The sequence below is a fragment of the Coccinella septempunctata genome, chromosome 5 (assembly GCF_907165205.1).
Source record: "Coccinella septempunctata chromosome 5, icCocSept1.1, whole genome shotgun sequence".
Classification (NCBI taxonomy): Eukaryota; Metazoa; Arthropoda; class Insecta; order Coleoptera; family Coccinellidae; genus Coccinella; species Coccinella septempunctata.
Genome location: NC_058193.1, coordinates 19,885,800 through 19,913,174, shown reverse-complemented (window position 1 = coordinate 19,913,174; position 27,375 = coordinate 19,885,800). Strand labels below are relative to the sequence as shown.

Below are 27,375 nucleotides of genomic sequence, written 5' to 3'. Positions count from 1 at the left end.
AATATCGAGCACAACGATAACAAACTATTTGGAAGGAAGAATATTCACATTAAAAAAGGTTCATACAGCACCAGCTACTATGAACACCGAAGAAAATAAATTGAAACGTGCCGATTATGTAAGGTCCCTTAACAATTTCATCCGTCAAGGAAAACAAATCGTTTGGATAGACGAGACAAATTTCAATTTATTTTGCCGAAGATCTCGAGGGCGTTCCAAAGCCGGTACTCGTGCAATTCAACAGCTCCCGGCAGCAAGAGGTCCGAATATACATGTGATTGGTGCTATTTCTGCCGCTGGTGTGATTGCAATGGAAAATAGAAGAGGATCTTACACGGCGCTTCTAGCTAACGAGTGGATTCAAAGACTTATGAATACATGGGAAGACTTGGGCAATCGATTGTCAGATTTGGTTATTGTGTGTGATAACGCTCCCTGTCACTCTAGGCTAGAAGAAGTTGTCAATGCAACGGAAGCTAATTTGTTGAGATTAGCTCCGTATTCCCCGATGCTAAACCCGATCGAATCAATTTGGGCTAAATTGAAAATGGGGGTGAAAACAAGACTTAGATTCCCTGAGATGACGGCCCCAGGGGTTCAAGAGCAAAGGTTGCAATATTTGGAGCAAATTATAGATAGAAGTAAAGACACAATTATGGGAGGCGACTGTGCTCGTGCCGCTCAGCACACAACAACATTTCACGACGCAGTGCTAGATTTAGAAGATTTACCAGTTGGTTGTTAGTTTTGTTATGTTAGCTTTATAATCTTATGTTAATTTTGTTAATTGTGTTACTTTTGATATTACTATTAATACTCTTCCTGAAGACCAGGATATCCCAATATAAGCTTCCATCAATTATTCAATCACGATCAAGAAATACCTCACCTGTACTCATTGTTATTATTTCTATGTAGAGTACATTCTGAATTACAATTTCCTATTTCTGAATTACAATTTCCATTTTCTGAATTTCAAATCACGAAATCTGAATTCCAATTTACACTTTCTGAAATGCATATTACTATTCTGAAATTCAAATTACCGTTTCTGAATTTAAAGTTCTTATTCTGAAATTCAAATTCCCTTTTCTGAATATAAACTTACTATTCTGAATTACAATTTTCATTTTCTGAAATTCAATTGTCTTTTCTGAATTACATTTTACGTTTTCTGAATTACAATTGGAAAAGGTGTAGAAGTAAATGAGAATCACAGATTCATAATAACTAGGTGAGTGCTTTTCAGTAATAAAAAAAATGAGCACATCAAGTATTGTTGTGAAATATATTCTTCAAAAACATAAAACATATGGTAGTATTGAATACTATTATATACAGTGTTTATACCTCTGGTGTCCCTTTTTTCGACTCACTCTCAACTTGAAAACTTCTTACGTCTGAGGCTTGTACTTGATTTTTGTACAAACAGAACACCATTATCACATCTATAACTGTGAAGAAAAATAATTAAATTGATAACGGTCCATTATAAGATACTTGCATCATTATATTTTTTCGAATACTTCGTCAAATTGATATTCTTGAGTTACTCTGAATACTAAATTTCTACTATATACAGTGCGCGTCAAAATTATGGAACAAATTCATTTTCTCAGAAGAAAAATATGTGACAATAAAACCCTGAAACAGGTCGATTTTAGTTTCATTCTTACCAAATTTTTATGCATTTTGAAGGATTTTTGTTGCACCTACAGGCCGTCCCCGTCAACCCTCTAAATTTTTTGAATACCCCCTCACGTTGAAAATTACAATGTGTGAAACACTGCGCTTCAGTTATGATCTTCAGTAGGTTGTTATTAGTAGATACGTTTCTAGTGAAGTTGAAACTTTTCGATAAAATGTTTCAATTCAAAGAAATATCTCTGACAACGCAATTTCATCAATGTTATGCTGTTATGGTCGACTTTCATTCGGTGACAAATTTCATCATACTGAAAACCTCTTTGAACTAACCAATTTTTCAAAACAAAAAAAAATTTCTTGAAAATTTCTGTACGCCTGTAGAAAAAATACAAAGACCTTGCGAAAAAAAGTACCACATGACCCACTTTCCCTATCGAAAAAATTTGCACAGGGTGCAATAAAAATCCTTGAAAAATGCATAAAAATTTGGTAAAAGTGAAACAAAAATTCACCTGTTTCAGGATTTTGTTGCCAAATATTTTTCTTCTGAGAAAATGAATTTGTTATATAGTGTTGACGCGCACTGTATACTATTTTTTTATTCATATGCCATTGTTGCTTATCTTTCAATTAAAATGCGTTCTTTAGCGAATATTTAGGTATGAATGAAATCGTACTTTTATACCATGTTGAATACTTGGTCATACTTCTTTGACTTGGTGTTATCAAAGATTTAGAAGTATTTTCCATATAGCGCACAACTCGTTTAACACCTATTATGCACCAAATATATAGTCCGGTGGATGGCCTATTAGACGTTTACGGAGAACTGATAATAGGATGGATCTGAAAATTTTGTCATTGGGTTCAACACCTTGTATATCAAAAACCAAATTTTTCCTACACGATACTCATCCTATGGATCTTAATGACCTTTTTCCAAAATTGCAGCTTCCAAACTAGGAAATTACTTTTCTATACCCATTTCATTGGATCCATGTTTTTGGCAATTTTTTGTGGAAAACCGTTAATATCTCCGAAAGTATTAGGGATAGAGGTAAGAGAGTACCAGACAAAAATACTCAGATGGGGAGAGAGAAGCATAAAAAGTTTCAATAAACAGGGTGGCCCATTTGGAATAACGAAGATTGTCGTATGTTTTCGTATAACTGGCAACGTCGCAACATTGAAAATATTTAAGTCAGATAGAGCAGAAGCGTAAACCAAAATTTTCAGAACAATCCTATGATCCGTTCTCCATAAACGTTAAATAGACACCAAGACACCCTGTATAAGATTTCTATATTCAAAACAGTTAGGTAGGTACTGTACGAACTGTACTCGAGAAAATAAAATTTGTGTTTTTAAATCTCTATATAATTATCCCAGTTCTTCTTATTGAAAACGTTTTTTAAATAATGTAAAATGAATTCAAAAATTTTAAAACAACTCCAATTTGAATTCGAATAAATAAACTATTGAATTAAATATCCATTAAGCTCATTTTACCTTATCAACTGATACCACGGGCACGATCTATTTGCAGTACGTAGTCCAAAATTTAAATGAAAATTTTGGTGTCGCTTAAAATCTCACTTTCAGGCAAATAATTGACGTGAAAAAAAATAATACACGTTTCGACGAAAATTTTGATTTTTCAGCCTTGCAAAAAATTTTCAGTTGAATGAAATCCTTGCCAAAACAAATATCTATTTTGAGAGCATTCTTTAAGTTTTTGTGATTTTACCTACTTTGAACCCATAAAAGTGGATATATTGAAATGAGTCTCATTCATTACTTACCTACTATCAAAAACGCCAATATTGAGTTCGCTGTCATGTAACGGCCATGAGAGAGAGTACCCTTGAATATCATAGCAATGGTATATAAAACCTCAATCAATTTCCAAAAAAGCCATGGTGTTATCAATCTCAGCTTCCCCTTAAATGAATGCACACATTATTTGAGTCAGTATTCGAAGGGTAAATAGCGGCGAAACCGAGGTGCTACATTATATGGGTTCATTGTTTTTTAAAACAATTAGTTATAACTTATGAACCACCCTATACGTTATTGTCATATTTTATTCGTATATTCTTTGGAAAACAGTGGATTCGATTGATACAATGAAAAAAGTCGCATGCCAGGTCCCTCAAAAAATTAATAAGTAGTCGATTCGAATCGAAACAACAATATGTTAAACACGATTTTAATTTTTTTGTCACGGATTTGGAAAAAAAAGAAAATAAGTGAGACTTAATATATTTGGTGTTTCCCTTATTACCTTTACAAAATTGAAAGAAAATAAATAGCCATCCCAAAATGATCAGCTTTAATCCATAAAATCATTATTTTTACCAGTTTACTTAACTCAGTTATTCAATTCTTATATGCAATTTTCTACTAGGTAAAAGACAGTTGAATGAAAAAATATTAGAGAATTATGACTAAATAAAGTGTTTGTTACTTCATTAGTCTCACCGAAAACAAAACAGCTCTTGTACCTCTATGAACTGTTATCAAAACATACAAATTTTACTTAAATTTTCAGATTGCTAAATCTACATCAAAAGTGGGTATTTTTGTTTAGAGAAAAGAAATTCAATGCTAAATACTGATTCTTTACTATTATGATTTTCACAGAGACCACAGAGGTATTATTGTTATCGAGGAGATTTGCGTAGGAGGCACCCAGTAATGTGAGAATCATTGATTATGTTTTCAATTTAAAGAGTTACAGGGTAGGCTTTTGAAAATGAAAGATAACAAGATAACAGGCTGAGTCAACTCATTTCGAGAAGTGCTAGGTCATGTCGATTTTTGATTCGAGGATGACAACTTCTGAGATCAAATTCACAACCATATCTCTTCATCCCTTAGTGTTACAACTCCAACCACTTAATTTTGAACTTAAAACAGATTATACGATTTTCATAAAAATCAGTCTTAAACCACGACACATGAGTTAGCATCTTCATGTGGGTGAAGGTTAACTACCCTTAATTTTGTATGGGGAAGATGGAGAAGGTGTAAAGGATACCTAATTGGAAATGCCTTGTATCATTTAATAAATTCCTTTTCGAAATATTCGCATTTAAATTTTTAACAACGTTGGCTTCTTCCATTGCTGGGGTTTCTTCATGCTTCGTGGGAATTTTTACTCATTTATTTTGTTTTGATTCCTACCTTGTAGGAAGGGTTGAAGCGGAATGGTTGTGAACTTGATCTTGAAAGTTTTTTCTCGAATAAAAAATCAAAGTTTCCGAGCTTTCTTTTCGAAACAAATTCATTTCGTCTGTTATCTCGTCTGTTTGGTTTTAAAAAGACCACCCTGTATTAACAAGAATGGCATTTGTAGGCATAGGCAGAAATAAATATTTTTTGTGGGGGGGGGGCACCCCTTAGGGAGGTCTGAGGTGACCGTCCTCGAGGTAAAGATGTTGGGTGGAGAAGATGTGCAAAAATTCTAGAAATGGCTAAAAACAACGAAAAAGCACAGCCCCCCTAGCCTCCCCTATTTTCGCCTATGTTTGTAGGGTGTGTAGAGCACATTCTTTTTATATGTTTCTGTTTCGGAAGCTCTCGGCAACCGTCTTTTAGGATTAGTTCTATGAATCGAAACAACTCGGAAAATGGTAATCCACTAGTATCGTAAAATGAACATATAAACCGTTTAGTGTGTCTAAATTTTAGTCTATTGACTGACAACACTCAATTATAACAGACAAGTGTGCAGGATTCTGACGGAAATTGAAAGACATTACCTACATATTTCTATTCACTTCATGTTCATGTAACTATTGTCGGTGGGAATATTTTCATTAGAAACTTTTCGTTGCTTTGAAAATTTTTCATGTAAATTGAATACTTACTGTAGTCAATCCGTAATAAAGTCCGTAGTGAACTGAGCCAATAATCACATAAAATGTGTGGACGAAAATTATTCCTTCTCTGAACCAATAAACGTAGAAGAATAGTATTTGCAGAGCGAACAGAGAGATTATCTGGAAAATAATATTTAATATATTTTTCAGTGGGTAATCAATATGATGATAATGGAATTTATGTGTTGACCAAATGTAACTTCTTTATTTCTAGCAATAATAGTTTTACTTCTTGGACGAATATTAAACTCAAACCTATCATTCATTTTTTTCGAAATATAGAAATGAAAAGGATTCAATAACTTAGAGTTTGATGGTCGAGGTTGGAGCTGAGGTCACGCGTCTTCGGAAGGGATACTTTCAAAGTAATGGCACCTTTATTGAAAACGTTATTCTCGCTATTTTTAGGAATTTCGATTCTCCCTTGGCAAGCCTAGTCTACAGAGTGTTTCATTGAGAATTATCCATATCAAACTGGAAACAACAATTCCGAAGAATGGTCGTTCCAATAATGCGAGCTAGTATTGAACAGGCAGGCGTAGGAAATCCCAGAGAAGTCGAAACATCCAAATGCAACTGTAGACCGTCTTCGGGATTATTGTCTCTCGTCAGTACAGTGTAGCGCTGAATATTCCAAATGAAGGATGGACCGCATTATTGGAACGACAATTCTTCGGAATTGTTCAGTTAAAACAATGGCTTAAAATCTTATTTCAGAATATTTGTAATAAATAAAACACTCTGTATTTCGGTAAATACGTAAATTTTATTCAAGTGGTGATATCTTCATATTTGGTGTTAAAGTTTCTAAAATAACTGTATTAACAATTATTTATGAAACGTCCAATATACAGGTTGTTTCATAGGGAAACGGAAATACTCAACAGGCGGATAGGTGGCACCGAGGTTGTTCTGAGGATACCACATTTATGGGCTCTAACTATCTTCGTAGCCGAGATACAGGATGTTTTATGAATTTTGCTTGTTTCTTCGGGAGGCCATATCAGACGAACCACCCGGTATATTTTCTTTATATTTCTCAAACTTGTTTCTTATTAAAAGGTAAAATATATCATGCTATAACCGCAAATAAAATCCAGGTACGGGTTAGCAAAAACATATGAAATGTTTGAATCCTTGAAAAAACACCCTGTAAATCGAAATTTTGAAAATCTGTTTCAATATTTGAAAAGACAATTCAGCTCTGTATATAATTAATGTGCTTTTTGTATGGAGAAATTTTCAACTGAAAAAGGTTTTGGTCTTGAAATCTTGATTAAAATCACACTGGCAGAATTCTATATTCACAGTACCTATACCAAAGGCCTTGTCCAGATGCAGCGAAAAAGGGGCGATTCACTACATAACGAAGAATTTTTCTTTTACATGTCGGGGCCTTGTATTTTATACACAACAGACTTTGAATGTTTCCAGAGGAAAAAATCTTAAGGTGTCGAGTCTGGGGAGCTTGGTGACCATTCGATTGACCCCTTCTACCATTCCATTTCTATAGGAAATGAACTGCCTCACTGGATTTAATTATAGGTGGAGCTCGATCTTGTTAAATCATATTGCCATCTTCATCAAATTTATTCTCTAAACTTGTTGTTATTACTGGGCCCACTATTTCTTCGAGCAGATTCAAGTAAATAATGCCAGTAAGATGTTCTTCAATGAAATTCTAGTTGAATTTTTCAAAAACACGAAGACTGAATTTGAAAATAGACAAATGTATTGGTAGAAGAGGGCCGATGGAATGGCCACCAAGCTCCCCAAACTTGTCACCTTTAGATTTTTTCCTTTGGGGACATTCAAAATCGGTTATGTAGAAAACACACAGTCCCGAGATGTAAAAGAATTGAAAGTGAAGATATGCACAGCAGCCCGAAAACTTCAAGTTGAAGCTTTCCAAAACATAAGGGCCGAATTTGAAAATGGGTTTGAAAATCTTTTTTAGTGGAGAATTTTTTATTGCAATTCTCGCTTTCGTAACTATTCAACTCTTTTTTTTTTTTCAGAAGTAGGTACTAATAAAAATGGGCAAATGCAGGCATTTTTGAAAAGGCAATCAGATTACCTTTACAACAAGGTGTCACTCAGCCCCCATTGCATTTAAGATTTTTGGAGTTGCTGTCATCAAACTCACAGAGTTGATACAAATTAATAGGAACCAACCGTGAAAAAATATCCCCCTACTAAACAACGTTCAACGTTCATTGCACAGGGGCTGAGATAATAAGGGTGGTAATTTTTCAAATTGACACACTCTGTTATATGTCTATATTATTTTATGAAATGAATAATGATTCACCCCAATTAAATCAGTATATATCTTTAGGAATAAGTGGAAAGTGAAAATAATTAAAGTCATACAAGTCATCAGCGTGGAAAGTCAGGAAAAACACATGTGAAAACACAAAGTATACACAGTATACACTTGTATACTTCTTTGTACACTTTGTATTTTGTCTCTATGACACTTTGGATTTTTCTTTGAAATGTTAATATATGTTGAAGTGTATGAATACATACCAATGCCAGAATTGAAAAACGAGCTGCAAATGTTTCCGGTTCGGCTGGGAAGTACTTGGCGTAGAATTTACCAATCTTTGAGAACCTTAAAATTATATATTATAATATGTATATCACAATAGCAAGAACTTTGTACTCACGGTGAGACATTGTTTGTTGTTGTAGGCTCATGGTGGACTGCCATACTGGCCTGAAACCAAACGAATATTTGTATATTGTTGAAAATTAGCGAGAATATTTTTCTCTTCCCATAGGACAGAATTTTTTATATAGGAATTACTAAGTTGGTATCAACCTGAATTGATTTTTATTCGCACTCTAGAGTTATCAGAAAACGTATGAATATGTGAAAGAAGCGGTTGCGACTCTAGTTTTAAACTTCACAGGTTATACCACAATATCATTTTCATTGAATTGGATATCTTCCATAATGCCTTGCATATTTAGTTATCAATATATTGGTTATGATATTTCCTGTGTGAAATTATTCGATGATAGGTGTTCTAAAACGAATAACAATGGTTTATGACGTAGTTATCTTTATATGATTAGATGAGACTCTATCAGATACAAAGAAAAATTGGCAGGACCGGATTAATCTTTGGGCAGTAAATATAGATGACCAATGGTCTGAGGTCTGAACGTTTCATGAATTTTTCGAAAAATCTTAAATTTTTCATCCTTACATAACAACATAAAATAGTTTCTTGTTATTGTGCACAATATCTTATGAGAGTAATACTCCCAGAATTAATAATCAATGAAGATAGTTTAATGTCTGAAAATTTGAATATTATGAAACACATGTATAACACTAAGAAGGAATTTTATGAATTTACTATTTACTACCAATTTACTACCTCATCATAAATCATAAAATTTGGTATGACTCTTGGGATTTAGGAACTCGCACTACTACTGCGAATATTTCCATCCAGTTCCCAGTGCGCCTCAAATTATTATTTACAGAATATTCAAATTCATAATTTTTTTCATGAGAATGGTACATCCGATCGAAATAACAGATGAGTAGGTATGGTATTTATGTAGTTACAAAAATCGTGTTTTCGAAATGTTGCCTCGAAATTGGAAAGAACTTGGATATGAAAAAGTTGCTCTGAGCATACTATGAACATAGTAGGTATTCTCCCTAGGGACTCCAAACCTGTGACTTTTTTATTCAGTAAAACTAAAAAGAAAAACATCAATATGTATCTTACACTGAAGAGCTAAACTAGTTTTAAAGACGTGAGGTGAAAATATTTTTTTTGGCGACCTGAACAAAAAATGATATTTCAGGTATTAATTTCCGAACAAAAGTTCGATTATTTTTTAGGGCAAGTACTTTTCGTCCGCAAACACTATTCGTCCGGCTTTTCGTCACCAAGCAATATTAGATCCCGAGGCCATTTTGTATACATAATTTGATTGAAACATAAGTGCCTGTGAGAATAGCTGTCATTTGTTGTTGTCAAATCATTTCTTTACGAAATCGGCTAGATCTTACGAGTGACTTAGGTACATACATGGTTTGAATGTAAGTGTTCAGTATAATCAAGAATGGATAGAGATAGTGATATGGACATCAGTGACACTTCTCCAGAGTTCAGGAAATTGGCAATTATGAGGCCATTACACGGCCTTTTTTTTAAATATGGAGACGACAGTTAGAAGATTTGTCATTAATGCGTGCTAATCATGAAGGAGTAAAAAAATTTCCAGAGAGGCTGAAACATATATATGTTACGGCTAAAGATAGGTGCGAACATAAACTTAAGATTAGCCGGCTAAACTTAGGTTTAGCTTCGGGTATTGGCTAATGTTAGTTTCTCCTATCTTTAGCCGGCTAAACTTAAGTGTAACCACAGCTCATCGGCTAAAAATGTAGAAGCTAATAGAAAAGAAGAAAAATATCGGAAAGGCTTGAGGGGTGCAAATTTTAGGCAATTAAGAATATGTAAAAAAAATAGTAATTTAATCTAACTATTAATGCAATTCATCTTTTGTATGAATTTCACATATTAATAGCACAAAAGCTGTTAAGTAGTTGAGAAATTGAGAATGAACATATATTGGTTTCTATTGTGTCTCAACGCATTATTATTAGCGAATTTAAAAATCTAAATGCCTGATGACAAAATTTGAGACGAACATACTATTTTGGTATTTTGAGTGTGAAGGAAAACTGTAGAGTTAATGGTATCTTTCATCTTGTTATTATTCATAATTTGCAAAATACCGAAGGTCAAATAAATATCATCATAAATATAGTAGTAGAGTCATTCGGGGCAACTGTGCGCACTTTTGCCTTTCAACCCATACCCTGTTTCAAATGTTGAAGCTAGGAAAATTGAAACATATTCATAAGATAGACAATTTTCTAATCTAAAAAAAAACGTCAAAAAACAAATTAACAAAAACGTTTTCTTTCCGCAAAAAAGAATTTAATAGAGAAAGTCGGAGTGCGTTCACATGCCCCGTATTGCGGGTAAGTGTGCGCACCCTCACGGGGTAAGTGAACGCAGTGCTTAGTGAACCACACAATCAAAACAAATTACAAAATAATGTCATCAAAATGTTAATATATTAGAGAAATGCTGTTTATTGTCAATACAGAAGCGCCTTTTTACAAGCACTGCATTATTGTTCGTGCCACAATTCTTGGTCAACACAACACTTGATACATTCCCCTGTTGGGGGCTCTTCATATTTTTCTGAACAAATAGGACAATATTGATCGAGTCTTAACCAAGAAAATCAACAATGTCATAATTTATTCCTCACTGAACGAATGCCCATATAATGAATCTATGCGCACACTTACCCGCCCCAGTAAGCCAAAATTGGAATTGACGTTCTTATAGAGTTGAGCAGCTAAGAGAACCTAAAATTTTTTATTATATATTTAGATTAATATGCCCATGATCGAATAAAATATTGTTTAACACCGTGGGACTCGGAACTTGGACCTGGCAGAATTTGCAGAGATGCTAAAAATTAATGAAAAAACTAGTGAATTTTATTGATTGCAAATAAAAAGTTAAAGAAACGTGGCACGGCGCACTCCTATGAAAAACTAATTTGGCGATTCTGCGAACTTGCTTCACCCAAATGAACCCCTCTTTCATACATTGCATAGTCGAGATATACGCACTGCGCACACTTACCCACTGCGCTTAGTTACCCCGAATATAGGATAACCTTGATTGTAGCTAACTGGACTATTTGGCTGACAAGATTTACGATGACTGCACATGAATCCTTCAGGAAATTTTTAACAAAATCAGATAGAAAACGTGTTCTCAACTATTTTCCTGTTCATGTACTTTTTTTTGTTCATTCTAGCGAAAGTATTAAGGTTGAAAAGAAACATTAGAAATGATCGTTTCAATTTCGGAATTGTTTTTCCATAAACCCAATTATTGAATGGTAGGGAAAATATACTTTTGTTCACAGAAAAAATATTCTATATCTAATGTCTAATATTTCATTTCCTTGTGAGGCCATTTCTGGTTTCTCACAGGACAATTGACTATCCACGTTCCTATTGTCCTAATGTGTATGTGAATTGATTTTAGAAAGGCTCGATTTGAAGAGCATTAATCTCCTAAACAAATGTTGAAAACCAATGGGCGTTATGTAACAAAACTTCAGTACAATAGCATTCAATGCTATTTTGCATATTTAAATTCTAAAAATTGAAACAAAAACGTGGCCGCGTACGTTCGTCTTCTCCTATCCGACTATTCAAAAGACATCACCCCTCCACGTGTCCATCGATTACATTTTTAGCCGTTCCGTTTTGGATAATGTGCACATTAGCCGGCTAAAGATGGAATTTCCTGACGCAGATGAATATTTATCGAACTTTAGCCGGTCCTCGAATATAAACCTAAGTTTAACCGGCTAATCTTAAGTTTATGCTGACACCTATCTTTAGCCGTAACATATACACAAACTGTAGACCGGTTACGGGAATATTGTCCCTCATCAGTACAGTGCACTGTAACACATCTCAACCGGAGGATGGTGTCTTTAAGCGAGAAAGGAGGCCGCCATGACGGATACTTTTCAATCCTCATCACTACACGCCACCCATCAAACCAAGACTGAAACAAGCATCACTTACTCTGTAGAATCCTACACCGATCCATGACTACGAAAAAATACCACGTGACCTGCAGTCACTGCAGTGGGTACAAGTCTCCAGTTACAAGTCTACTTACTTACTTTCATAAAGGTATGTGAGGTGTACGAAAAAATGTAATAAGCACCGCGACAAAAAACTGTCTGAATTGTCTCGCCTGCTTGCTAGCATCGGCTGCGCCTCCGCTATCAATTTGCAGCCTCGTAATAGACAATTTTTCATCCTTAGTACATAAAAACCTAACAATTTTGATCTATCCTCAATCACTAACACAATCACAAACTACTGAATGTTTTATTGCAGAAAAGCTCTTGACAGGAATTGAATCTTGGAAATATTACGACGTAAACTATTTGAATCTTCCCAACTTTGATAGGATGAGTGTTTACAGAGTTGTGAATTCGAAATCGATCAACTTCAAACGTACAAAAAACTGATATTGACCAAAATTTTCATACATATATTCATTTTTATAGCAGTTTATTTCCACTATTTATAAAAAGAATCTAAAAGTATGGGGGTCATAAATACCTGAAACACCCTGTTAAACATATAAACCAATCCAAGAAATAAGTAAGCCAATTCAAATCAATACTCACTTTTTACACTGGTCATTAAAGAATGACGAAGTATTCTTTGAACGGGTGCAAAAGAATTCGCTTATGGCGCTGAAATTTTCTTCATGAAATAGCACATCGCATTTCACTCGCTCGTATTCACAGTGGAACAAAAGGTCGTTATATTAAGGCCTGTTTTGGTTCGCTTTTAGGATGGTTCCAGAACGGTTCAAAACAGTCGCACATTTATTTATTCAGCGTAAGCTCGCGCGTAGCATGCGGGTAGCTTCCCACACCATTGCTGCTCCACTACTTTGAACCGATTCGGAACCGCCTCAAGTGCGAACCAAAACAAAGCTTTAGTATTGCACGGAGTTGGTCTCTTAAAGGGTGCCATTCCTGATCAGATTAGGTGCTGTAAGGGGTGTAACCAATTCTATTTTTGATTCAACATTCAATATGCACTGTTGGAAATTGTTGGTAGTTGAATTTTTTCTTATTTGTATACCTACTATATAGCTAACAAGCTAATTCCTTCCACTTCTGCAGTTCATATGCATAAAATGAATTATAAATTACAAAAATAAGATCCCACGATGCCCGACGTTCAGTGTTCCATATTCTAAAGCCAGTACAGTTACAACGGGTGGTTGGCGCAAAATGTTATACGCGGTGAACCCAAATAAACCCTTTATCTATCTGAGTAATATCTTCGAAATATGTAGTACAATTTTCTATCAAATGCCGTTCACTAGTAATGAGTGAGCGAGGTTTAATCAATAAACTCATTATGAACGTAAAAAGTAATAAACTTTGCCAGCAAAAACCAAGATATATGCTAATTCCCAATACAAATAGGGGAAAGGTGCCCAAGACGATCCCCTTTTTTTCATGTTGAATGTGATATTTCTTTTCCGTTTCATTTATTTTTCCTATCTGTAGGGGAAAGGTGCCCCTCAAGCAAGAATTTACGTAATTCCTTAGTTTTTTCGGGTAGCACAAAAATGAAAATGTGTACTTCTCTTAGAAGTATCCATCTTTCTATTGTCCTACTCGAAAAAGTCGGTCACAAAAGGTTTTTGAAATATTCGCGATTTTCCAAAACGTTACAAAAGGATCATCTTATACACCCTCTGGTGTTTAAGATGATCCCAGGGATCATCTTGAACGCATTTTCTCAATTAGCTCCCATATTTTCAAGAATAAAGTAAGTGAATCGAATATTTGTGGAGATTGTGAAATAATTTTGGGAATAAAACATTATAAATCATCAAGTGAATAAACAACTAAAAATCAACATATAAGGTGTAATATCACAAAAACGAACACGTATTCTAAGTGGCGGTTTGAATGCCCCACCGAAAAAAGCTAATTTGAGATCCATTAAAATATTCAATATATTCTGAAATAACAAAATAAGTACGAAATTTCTCTTCTTATTGATCCATACATTCTAAGCTCCATGTCCTTCATATGGCTCACGAGCTCGGTTCCTTGTTCATTAGTGGAAACAGTTTTTCTCACTGTCAGATATTTCACTGCACCACGAGCTATTCTCTTAATTTCTTTAGTCCTTCGTTTCAATGAAATTAGCGACACTGAAAACTCCCTACTCGCTCTTTTAATTGCCATTCCATTTTTAATAGCATCGATAGCACTTGACATTGATTGTTTGGATCATCAGCCTCGAATGATTTTTCTTTATTTATTTATTAATATTTATATTTACGCCGCATAATTCCTAACTAAGATGATCCCCAGGGATCATCTTTTACACAAGTTGGGGGATCATCTTGCCCCAAGTTCAACTTTTTCATTCAGCATAACCTACACGAACATCATTGTCTTCAAGTCGAGAAAAAATAAAAAATAAGCATATGAGGAAGCAAGAAATATAAAAATCATTGTTATCAACCATTCACAACGAAAGTAGCATAATCATAAAGTTAACCTAATCTTAGATTAAGCGGTCACAATTCATATTTTTCTCTGTGAATATCTGTTCGCTTCAACTGTACTAAAAAATTGACTGAGGCAGAAGTGTGGTAGAGGCAACGTTATGGCATAGAATTCAACCAGATGGCATTTTTCATGAGTCCGTAATCGAAAGGGATCATCTTACCGCTTACCCAAAGGGATCAACTCGTGCACCTTTGCCCTAGATACCATGAGGAAGCATAGAGTCTGTTTTTAAAAGAATCAAGACTTCCCGCAGTCACCAGGCAGGTTGACAGCAATAAAGACCATCTAAAAATAATTTTATAATGATTCCGTAGAATATCGAACAGAATTGGAGATTCCGTAGGTACCGCCTGAATTCCGTAGATCTACGCAAAATTCCGTAGTTGTGGCAGCGCACAGTGCCGAAGTAAGTAAACTTGGAAGTTCGACGTTTGACGCTTATTAATTCAATCAATTCTGGGATTCCCCGGCAATAGAGAATTCCCCTAGAACTAAAATAATTTGAATAGCCGAAGCGCCTGATATCTGATGCTGAAGTTTTGATAAACAGAAAATATGACAAATATTTCTCATTCAACTCTCTAAATTATGTTACAATTATCGGTTATGTTACACTTTATTGGTCAATTCTATTTTTCCGAAAAATTATGTTACAATCTGATAATTCATTCACTATCTTTCATATGTGCTGGGTAAGCTCTAATTTCATCTGGTGATTTCAAATTAATGGGTCTTAACGATATCAATAATCAACAGTAGTTCTTCACTCTTGAAAAATTTTCTAGAAAAAACACGTGATCCAACATTCACAATCTCAAAATATCCATACAATCGCTACTAATTTCCACACTTTTAATTCCACAAATGACAACTCGCTTAACTATACTATTCTCTATAAGACTCTTTCAAAACTCTTTCTCGAAAACAGAAAGAGCACAAAATTCATAATAAACTTCAGAAATTAGCACAAAATGAGTACAAAATACCGAGAATATTTCGATACCAAAATTCGACTGGTGTGACACCAAATTGACGCTCCTCACAAACAAAACCTGAAATATCTCTAGAACTGAACAGGCACAAAATTTATAAAATACGGCACAAGTTAGCAGAAAATTAGCACAATCTATCGAAAGAAGAAAATTTACCATTTTCCACATGTAGGTCACAGCGACAGGTTGGTGACACCGCCCGGTATCGGTTTCCCCTCGTGGGCAAAAAAAAGGGTTATCAGGTGGAATAATCCCAAGTGCTAATAACGTAAACTATATCTGAAAGGAGTAGAAATTTATCGCTTTTGAGAGAGGGAAACCACAAAGGGACAGCATTCTCTAGGTATGGTTGAACTTATGCAGGTGGAAATATCACTGCCTGTGAAAGTTCGACAAATGAAAAAAGTTATTTGCTTCGCCTTGGATGTGATGGTTGAAACATGCCCTCACCAACCATATGCTGAATCATTTCCTAAAATTAGTCATTTATTCAACAAGGTTATTAATGAAAGCGATTAATGATTGAGATATTTTAACGTGCGAGCGAAGCGAGCTCGTTAATGTTTGAGATCATCGCTGAATTAATAAACGAGTTGATTACAAGATTTTCCTGTCGAACCATATTTTGAATTAAATGTGAATTCTTGATTGCAAAAATTTTATATCGATACCTAGTCAAATTTGACACCTTATAAATTTTCTATGTTCATATCGGAATGTTGATATTTATGCGGCCGATCGAACAATGGGCAAGTTTCCTATAACTCCAAAACAGAATTTGAGATTATTTATGGAAAGCCTGTTCCACTAGTTATCCAACACGTAAATGATTGGCTTCAAAATTCAGACATTTCAGAAATACACCCTTCGAAACTTCGACTATGTGGAAGCTTGTGACGTAGAATGTCTTTATTAAAGTATAGTAATTTTTCTTAATTCGACAACACTGGAACCGATCAAGGAGATATCCACAGATTACAAAAAATTGTTTCTGCAAGCTGTGTCTTAAAACCGATGGCATTTTGTGTCATTGCTTGTTTTTCTTGTCAAATGTGAACAGCAAACTTGATATTTATTACGTCTATGGTCATCAGAAAACAGAAAACTTTCATGACCATTACTGACACAAATGGACGTTGCCGGATTGTAAAAATGACGTAGAATGTTCATAAGAGAGCACTTCTGAAATCAGAATATTCGTAAGCGAATACAGACAAAATGCAATATGTTAAAATTCGAAAAAAATATATTTCGAGATATTTGAGTTATAGGGATTTTTAGGACATATATTTTGAAATTTAGGAAAATACCCCATTCGAGAAGTTCATAGAGGGCATATTTGAGTTGTGACATTTTGTGTAAATCATATTGATATCGTTCCCTATAATATCTGTTAAAGAATGTGTGGAGCTGGTGGAAGCTGGAGTTGTAGTACATATTGATTACTCTCTAACCATCATAATTTTTCTGCAACCTCCACAATTCATCTCTTCTCGATTCACCCGCTAGGTACCTACTACGAAAATCAATGTTACATACAAATAAAATAATTATTTGGGAAGCTGCTGAATACTTCTATGTTCGATTACCCATGACAATAATGCATTAATAGGAAATTAACCAATAAAAGGGTTAATTAACAGCTAATTTCGTGTACGTTAAACAGTGCTATAATTAAGAGGTCGGCGGAAATAGTTATTTATGTACCGAAAAACTATCTATTACAATGGAGCCTGCAAATTGCAAGCTGGTGAGACATTATAGACATCAGTTTTTTTTCGAAGTGCATAATACATTTTTTCGTAGACTTCACGTACTCACTTGTGTGCTATAAATCCAACCTGGCCGTGGTTGCCAATTCCTTCATCAATGGAGGAATGTTATTCATATCCATATTGATGTCACTATATCAATTCTTGATTATAATGTGACAATTATTATTGTCACAGGTACTTATGTTTTTCTTAAATCCTGACCCTGGAAATTGATTAATCGCCACTTTGATATTTTATTCTAAGCGACAAACGGAGAGGACGAAAAGTGTTTACGGAAGAAAAGTATCTGATGAGGAGAAAAAGTACTTGCTATTCGTTCGGGAATTAGTACGTGAAATGTACTTTATATGAATTTTATATGAAAAATGTATTTTGAATCTAGTATTTGCTTTGTGTTCGAAATGATATACAATATCGGGTCCTGTTTTCTCCTCGCCTCCTTGGTGTCGGTTGGATTCCGGATCTCCCTGCAATTCTTGTCGAAGTGGATGGTGTTAATTTCCATGTTGTTCTTTATTTCTCCGTACTTGCGAACCGTTCTCGTAATATCCCACTCTGCATGAAATTATTGATATTTTCATCCAATTAAAGTTTTCTCAAATTATCTGCTAGTTCCTTCGGTATCAGGCCTATAGATGAAATGTAGTTGGCATCTTTCAGCTTCCGTTATCTCGTGGTTTGTTCTTCCAGATCTCTGTATTTTGATGGGATTATATCCTTTATATTAGGTTGTTATTATTTATATTCGATGCGTCGATCAATAGTGCTTTCTTCTTATCTTTTTTCAGGTCTAATGTGTGTTTTTCCGGTCTGTGAGAACCTTGCGATGTGAATGATCATTTTTCAATACAGGATATGGATGGTTATTGTAATAAGGTATCTGTTTTGATCTTAGAAGTTGCCAGTGCTTGGTGTAAGGTCTTGGCAACAGCATCATATTGATTACCTATCATTATTATTACAATCATTATATTATGAACAGGAGAATACGATACTAAGAAACATCTGATGATGAAAATGCCAAGAAGCCATCAAAAAGCTGTGTTATCATATCGAAGAATCAATTCGCCTACATCATCTTCGATATTACATGCCCTTGTATAACGATCAACCTACCCTATAGCCCCAATAATAGTAACATTCGCAATTCTTATGTCTTTAAATTAGTTTAACGGAAATGCTTGTTGAAAGTTGTACCGGAGGCTTTCTTCAAGGTTTCACCATGGTAAAATCAGTTAGGGTGCGCCAATGACGGAAATCGTCATAAATAAATTAATCCAAAATGATTAATGATTCATAATTAATATTCAAAATAGAACTGTTGTTTTTTTCAAGGATCAGTTTCGAAACTCTTCCTATACTTACAAGACTTGGCTAATTATAAACTCCTCCCGATTAACGTTCACTCAACTCGAAGGCAATCCGATTGAACCCAAAGTAGCCAATACCAAATTTTGAATAAAATGAAAATATTTATATTATATAGAACTGTTAATGTATACGGAGCTTTAGATTTCCACGTATTGGCTCATGCTCAGAAGGTATATTTCGATTATTATCACATATCAAATATTCATTTTGATTCATATCATGGAGAAAAACGCAAAAGTAGCGCAGTGTAGGTAAATTATGCATTCTTGTTGCTTATTAACTTTTATTGCCCAACAGGATAATAGTCCCGTATGAGCTGAAACTCTAGATGAGAGTAGTTGAAACAAACATTTTGTGTACCCGTGAATATCGTTGTTATAGTTTCAGTCAAGTAGCTTTGAATAATTGAAAAGCTCATCCAATTGACCGCATCCACAACTCCATTCACAGGTCTCAAGCATTTTTCTAGGTTTATTCTACAAAATTCAATAAACTTATCGATTATCCATCATATATACTCATATTATCCTGATTCTCTATAGGTTCCGAAGTACCTCTCAGAAGCTCCGTAAGCTTGCGCGAGTTCGGAGAATCAGTTGTGTTCTGTGTAGGCTTTGTTACTTTGTCCTTACGCCACCTTAGGCACAGCACTGTTAATTTGAACCCAACAGTGAATGGTGGCCCGAACCCGTATGAACTAGAAAATTCCTTCTCTAGCCCGGGAACGAACTCAGTACCTTGCGGTTGCGAAATACTGAGCCGACGCTCCTAACCACCAAGCTACGACACTATATGATCTCAATCCTCATAGAAAACAAGAGGGCACAATAGAATAGATGTCGGAGTTCAACTCAACCCCCTCTAAAATCTAGAGTTTACAAAGTTATTGCACTAATTTTTATATTTTTAGAACTTGATGAATCCCACTGGTTAGTGGTCCTACATTAATTTCATTTCAAAGGAAACTAAATACCGTAACCTGTAACTCATCAGAAGGAGGATATTCAGATAAATTCATAAATCGTGATAATAAGCAATATATTTCATAAAATATTTATTAGATTATTCGATATTTGCTTTGCTGTCAGTTAGATAATTAATACAGGTGGGCCTTTGAAAACGAAACAGACGAGATAACAAACGCAATGAACTTTTTCAAGAAAATGTTCTGATACGTCGAGGCTTGATTCAAGGGGGGGCAACTTTTGAGATTAAACAAGCAACCATATCGATTCCAATCCCTATATGTTGAACGGGGAAGATGGGTTAAGGTATACCTACCCCATTTGAGGGGTATTTTCGTAGCGAGTTCATCATATTAATTTTTTTCTCATTCAATCCATTCATTTTCGAGATATTCAGATTTTAATTTTGTCCAGTCTTTTCGTTAAACATGGTGCGCGAATCAATAAAATTTTCACTAATTTATTCTGTGGTGTGAATGATAACATTCAACTGCCATATACCAGACATCAAAATATTCCTGTTCGATTCTTTCATTAACATTGGCAGAAAGAATTGAAATTATTTATTTATTTTTCTAGAAAGCCGGGTACGGGAATCTTACATCAGACTTATCGTCAAAATTATAAATATATATAATATATTATAAATGAGTAAAAATTCGATTGATTTATACCTGCGGCATGCTTGAAGGGAAAGCTCATACTGTTTAAATTTCAAATGTGATTATTTCGAAAATGAATGCATTAAATGACAAAAAATTAAATATGCTTAATTCAAAACAGAAATCTATTTCAAATGAAGTATCACTAGCCTAATCTTTCTTATTCAAAATTTAGGGATTGGGGTTGTCATACTAAGGGTTGAAAATATACAGTTTTGTGAATTGGATCTCCGAAGTTGTCCCCCTCGAATCGAAAATCGATGTATCACAGCATTTCTTCAAAATAAGTACATTTCACCTGTTATTCTATCTGATTCGTTTTCAAAAACCGATTCTGTAAATTATTCATTATTATTAAATATTCTTATATATGTATACTAAGATTTGAGTTATTGCATAAAAAAAAATATCCACCCATTTATTTGGTAATGGAAATCAGTTGTTTCGCCGATGATGCAGCTTTTTTACATCGCATTCGTGAATACAACTATGTACAGGATGGTACAGGATGTTGTATATACTGTGGGGATCCCGGGAACTATAGCAGTCAGAAAAAAACGAATGACATATTGTCGAGCTTTTTTCTCCTGAATAATCTAAATCTGAAAACACTACTGGCCTATCATTTCTAGATTTTGAGAAATTTCAATAATGTTGAATTACTCGCTTGTTTCAACTCGTACTTGAAAATAATTATAACATTTTTGTATCTTTTTATTCAAAATATGATTTTTTTCAATTTTTATTTTCAATATATGACAGGGATTTCTGATTTTTCATTCGTAAACGGTAAACTATAATTGAAAGTTTTTTTCTTGCTTCAAAATTTTGCTGCCATGCCATCGGTGCCAGTGGTGCCACTCAATAATTTCTTGATTGAGTTCAATGATTCACATACACATCGGCTTGCCGATAGGCACACTGCGGCATAATGTGGATGCAGCTTGAAAAACCACACAACAATCGGTCTATAGAGTACTTTAGAAGGCTGTGCATCCACATATATTTGGCGGTTTGTCGGTCGAATTGCAACCATTCTACTCTGTAATCTGTGAATTGCAACTAAATCCGCTCGAGGCCATCGGTCGGCACATTCTTGTTAAGCTGCATCCACATTATGCCGCTGTGTGCCGAGCGGCTTTGCCAACCAGCAAAATCTCATCGGCAAAGCCAACGAGAGAAGACGCATCCACATTAACACGGGTGTACAGAGTCTGAAACTTCTGAAACATTTAACATCTCGAGATCACCTACGGTAAACATGCTCCGACTTGCGAATCAATTCAATGCATCAATAGATCTAGACTGGACAGTTTCTATTAAAGTGTTTCGTAAAACAATCTTGAAGCATTTAATATTGATATCTCCGTAAGGAACTTTGGAATTTGTGTCAATCCTCATACAATTCAATTAATTTAGGTGTCTACATTTTGGGAATTTTATAAATTCTGTAAATTTTATTTTGTAAAAAGTTATTATTTTGCACAATGTACCTCATTACATATTTATTCATGTAATAAAACCGTAAATAAATAAATAAATAAATAAATAAACAGCGTTGCCAATGTGAATTCTTATGACTTCTGTTATGGCGTTTTCCGTTCTATTTCTGAATTGTTCCAAATTTGATATTCGTGTTTCATAAATTTTATTCTTCAAACATCCCCATAGAAAAACTCCATGGGTGTGAGATCTGGAGAACACAGGGCTGTTGGTGCCTATGGTTACAAAATTTCAAGTTCAACCAATTTATTGGCTCTCTAGCGCTTTGTACAGGCGTTCCATCTCGTTAATGTTATATTAATATTATTATTAATATAGATCTGCACTTTGAATCGGTATACTTTACGACAAATTAGTAAGAATCAACTCTATTGTATTGAAATTCTTTAAATATCGAGAGAAAATTTCAGATCTCCATTCTGATAAAATCAGTCAAGATACTATCAGAGCACTGACTATGGCCGTGCTCCAATGTCACAGATTTCAATATGGGAGTACCGAACAGAATTCAATAAAGTAGCCAAGAAAAATAAATTTTTTTCAGTCTGGGTTTCAGGCGGTCTATTGGAAATCAAAGGAAACGAAGGGGCCATTGGGGTATAGGAAGATAAGAAGAAAATTAGGAAGACTTTCTCGAGAAAAGGGAAACCGAAAGAAAATACTCTGGGGGAATTTCCAGGGTGGATTACTCAAAAATGTTCGAAACCATTTTTTCCGATTCGGCCCTGATAAAAATATAAAGCCATTTTAAGATTTCATAATGAGATGTGACACCCCAGGAAAAACGAAATTACCTTCAGAATAACTGGCTAAATCTGTGACATTGTTGCATTCCGTCGAAGTACCCAATTCTTTGAATTTCACAGATATTTTTTATTTTCATCAGCATCAAATTACTCGAAAACGACGCAATAATACGAAAAAATATGAAGAATACTTTTATTTCACAACACGTTCAAATATTCGAAAAACTTTATTTTAAAAATCATTTCATTCGATAAAACGTTTGTGAGATAGAACTGAAAATAAAAAAATTTTAAGGTTTTTTTAACAGCCTGTCTCTTTTAAACCGAGCTGATTCGGAAAAAATATTAAGGGAAAAAAGTGTTTCTTTTGACCTCAAGAATCTACTGTTAAAATATTTGTACGAGTCGAAGACTCACCCTGTATATCAATCATGTTTGTATCATCAGATCTTAAAAACAAGGGGTTAACTAATTCTCGAACCATCCTCTATAAAAAATAATACTAATTTATATCGATCAAGGTTGAGGAGATATAGGGTGTCCCAAAGTCGACGCTCACTGAGAGCATCTCGGGAACTAAGACTTGAAGAAAAAAATCTTCAAAGATCTCTTTTTTCAAAATAATCAGGTAACAGACCAGAGAATCCAGAGATATCTCAATTCATTCTCGAGTTATAGGGTGTTTCAGAAAAATGGCTGTTTTAAATATTTATTTATGTTCGAGATGTTCGAAAACATTTGTTTCAGTAATTCATATATTTTATGTGATACTCGTAAAGAATCATACAAATTAATTACCGTTTCCGAGATACCTATAGAGGAGAGTTGTTTTTTTTAAATGGGAAATTCTATATTTTAGAACGCAGTTTTTAAGTCGCAGATTTGTCGAAATGCATACCGGTATCCGCTTTTTCAAAAATGTCATCCGTTTTGAAGAAATTTATATAGTTTTTTGACTTCATTCCTGACCTTGAACACATTGTATATAAATCTTATATAAAATTCGTTTCCTCAGTTTTTATGACATCTTAAATACATATTTCCACTTTTCATGATCATGTCATCAGATTAATCTCGAATTACTATTGAATGGGACTTAGTTGAATTTAGTGGAGTTCACAACGTATACATGGATCGAACTGCCTTCAAGGTCATGAGGGAAAAGCGCATTTTCGAGATAAATAAATGACGTTTCATCTCCAAGATTTTTTGTGCTGTCATTCATTGAGTTAATATTTGAGATAAATATTTAAACTGTATTGTTGCCAAAAAATATTCGGATATTTCACGATGCAGCATTTCTCACATAGGAGGAATTTTGAGAATATCTAATCGTCAAAATTTTGAAGAACGCCTTTGATGATTGTCTTAAATATATGGAAAAAGCAGAAATTTAAGGGTTTAAGTAGTCGTTTTTGGAATACATATACAGTGTTTCATATAAATAATTTCGAAAATTTTCCGGAGGTGATTCCTTGACTACAAGTACTAGTTAGTTTTATTTTATAACTCATGAAAAAAGTATTGAATAGATGTGGCCGATACATAATTGAAGTTGAAACAGATTACACGATTTTCACAAAATGAGTTTCTAAACCATGACACGTGTTACCTTCACGCACCTGAAGATGCTATTTTGATAGCAAAACACGTGTCGTGGTTTAAAACCTCATTTTGTATTTCTATCATGTTTTCGGCTTCTACAGGTCGGTTAAGAGACCTAACAGAAATTAAATTAATAATGGTCTCCGGCGTTCAAAATCCAGCCTAGGTAGCAAGATGGCGCCTCAAAGCGGTATCAATTACATTGACTAAATACCCCTAAATGGGGGTATATAGTCACTGTAGTATCAATTACAGTGACGACATAGGTTATCTCATTTTCTATTGGTTGATCCGCCATGTTTTGTCGGACGTCAAAGTGACTGTCATTTGCATAGATTTTCTAACTATATTATTATTTCTGCGATTATTTGTCAACGTCCTTGACAAAACATGGCGGACTTTTGACAGTTTTATGACACGTCGTCGCCACTGTGAGGGTATATAGTCACTGTAGTATCAATTACAGCACCTACCTCACTTCATGACTATTTTTAATTTAAAAATACTAGATAACCTTTTATGAGATTTTAAACACATATCTTTCTTTCCAATTGTTCTTGGGTTATCGTCCATTTAGTTAGATTGAAGAACAATAAAGAAAATTAGTCCAAGAATCCCAATATTCTTTCATTTCATTTTTCTTTCCAATATTCTTCACATACGCAACAACGTTATCTAAGACAGATAATGCACATCAGATAGTTCCACAAAGTTTCGAATGCAAAAGTCTTGCAACGCGCGAGTTGTACAACAATTGAGACTCAAGTAACGAGGGCCCGACTCAGATGGAGCGGCCACATTCTGAGGATGCAAGACATAAGACTCCCCAAAATAGCTCTTGTATGGCGAATTGACAGAGGGAGCCCGGAAACCAGGAGGCCTGTATAAGCGGTTTAAGGATACACTACATCAATCCCTAAAATCAGTTAATGCCAATTATAACTGGGAACAACTAGCGTTAGACAGGTCACAATGAAGGTGCACAGTTATAATGGAGACTCGAGAAGAATACAGCGGCGACCAGATCTGGTTTGTGACTATCCATGACCGGAGTGTGGAAGGATCTGTAGGTCACGGTTGGGTCTCTTCAGTCACAGAAGGGCACACAGTCGCAATTAGCCCTGAGGAATTATAAGCCTTAGTTTTAGTTCTTTTTTTTATGTCTTTTTGTATAATTATTCCCGGTAACGGGATACAGCAATGAATGAATGACATAAAGAATGCTTGACAGTTGCGTCAAATACCACTGAGATTTATTTGGGGTCAAATTTGTACTTTTGTACATCGGTTACTCGAGCTCTAATATACAGCGTGTCACATACTGTAAAAGAACTCCCTAAAATATTTTCAATGTTGCGACGTTGCCGCTTATATAAAAAAATACTACAAACTTCGTTATTTCAAATGGGACTATTCTTGACATTGATTGATTGAGATATTAACGGTTTTGCATAAAAAATTGCCGAAAGCATGGATCTAATGAAATATAATGAATAGTGTTCTCGCTTCAAACATAATATCTGATGAAATAGGCACAGAAAATACATTTCATATTTTGGAAAGCTGAAATTTTTAGTATAGGTCACGGAAATCCTGAGGATGAGATTCGTGTAGAACAAACTTGGTTTGTGATATACAAGCTGTTTCAAAATTCTTCGTATTTACACATATATATTATTTGCATGAACGGCAAAAAGTTAATTTTTTCAAATGGACCACCCTACTTTTAATCTGATATTTTCAGAGAAAATGAAAATACGCATCTAATCATGTATCCTGTTCTTAAATGAAAATCTCATGGTTTCAGTGAAAAACTCAAATTTCTATGAATGGGTTTTCAGCGTACGACTTCTGCTGCTATTGTAGAATTTCTGCTACGTTAATTTCGTTAGCTTCTAAAATCATTGACAACTTGACTGACGGTATTTATCTCATTCATACAAGGAATTGTGTATGTTAGATTAGCAAGGCATTCTGAAAACTCTCACTTTCATAGAAATTTGACTATATATGCGAAACCATGAGGTTTTCGTATGGAAACATGATGCATCATTAGATGCATATTGCGATTTTCCCTGAAAATATCAAATAAAAAGTAGAGTGTTCTATTTGAAAAAATCAACTTTTTGCCGTTTTTGTATCAAGTCAAACGACAAAGAATTTTCGAACACCTGTATATCACAAACCAAGTTTTTTTTACATGAAGCTCGTCCTCGGAATCTCAGGGATGTATTCTCAGAACTCCTAAAGTATGAAATGTTTTTTCTGTTCCTATTTCATTGGAATCATGGTTGAAGACCCCGCATTCACGAAATGAGAGTAAAAGCACTCAATTTCTCAAAACACCATATATTTGGAAAAATTTATTTCGGATCGCAAATTCATCCAGAATGCACCTATTTCCTTAAATTCAGTTCTCTTCTTTCTGTGTTTATGTTTATCCAACTAACTTTTAGAGTAAACAAAATTGTTACAATGCGTATATCAACTTGATTGTCAAGAGATTCTTAAACAAAGATAAAATTAACTAATTCGGATCGTCTTTCATAAAAATTACTTATCAATTTACGTATGTATACATAATGGGGACGTTTATATGGAGTGTATCAGAGAAATAAAATCATATTGTGGGATACTGTGAGAAAGTTCAGTCATTTTAATCTCGGTGTTTATATATGCATCATCCAGAAGATGATTGATCAATTTAAGGGGGTCAGTACCTTGGTTTTCTTCGTAAATGGAAAGAAGGTAAATGAATATTGAATAGTTTCTGCTGAGGATTTCGTCTTGAAATTTATAAGAAACTTTTGCCCCTATTAAGATATTTTGTTTTATATAAAATATTGGGTATTTAGGTCAAACTAAGAAGCTGATTCGTTTTGATGTTAAATAACCATCCTGAATAATTTGGAAATATCTCGCAGTTGCAAAACATTTCAACATAGTTACAGGAATATTTAATTGATAGATGATAAATTGATTGGATGATTTTAATTTTCAATCTTTTCAATCACATCTCTTGACTTG

General features: G+C 34.4%; 2 protein-coding genes across 4 annotated transcripts in view; one reads left to right on the top strand and one right to left on the bottom strand.

The window, feature by feature from the left end:
- Positions 1-1,203: 1,203 nt before the first annotated feature.
- LOC123314352 overlaps positions 1,204-27,375 on the bottom strand; it is a 42,687-nt gene continuing 16,515 nt past the window's right edge. Inside the window, exons 1-6 of one of the 3 annotated variants that reach the window (XM_044899604.1) lie at positions 12,810-12,939; positions 8,204-8,253; positions 8,064-8,148; positions 5,520-5,651; positions 3,450-3,588; positions 1,204-1,454 (exon numbers count right to left, since the gene is read on the bottom strand). In XM_044899604.1, coding sequence (XP_044755539.1) covers positions 1,345-1,454; positions 3,450-3,588; positions 5,520-5,651; positions 8,064-8,148; positions 8,204-8,247 — 510 coding nt within the window. In that variant the 5' untranslated portion in view covers positions 8,248-8,253; positions 12,810-12,939 and the 3' untranslated portion in view covers positions 1,204-1,344. Of the gene's footprint in view, positions 1,455-3,449; positions 3,589-5,519; positions 5,652-8,063; positions 8,149-8,203; positions 8,254-8,358; positions 8,466-12,809; positions 12,940-27,375 lie in introns of those variants that run through there. The other 2 variants (XM_044899605.1, XM_044899603.1) reach the window with 2 other exon arrangements.
- The window catches only part of LOC123314351 (xanthine dehydrogenase), a 27,626-nt gene continuing 27,191 nt past the window's right edge, over positions 26,941-27,375 (top strand). The window contains exon 1 of the mRNA XM_044899602.1: positions 26,941-27,096. Coding sequence (XP_044755537.1) covers positions 27,040-27,096 — 57 coding nt within the window. The 5' untranslated portion in view covers positions 26,941-27,039. The remainder of the gene's footprint in view (positions 27,097-27,375) is intronic.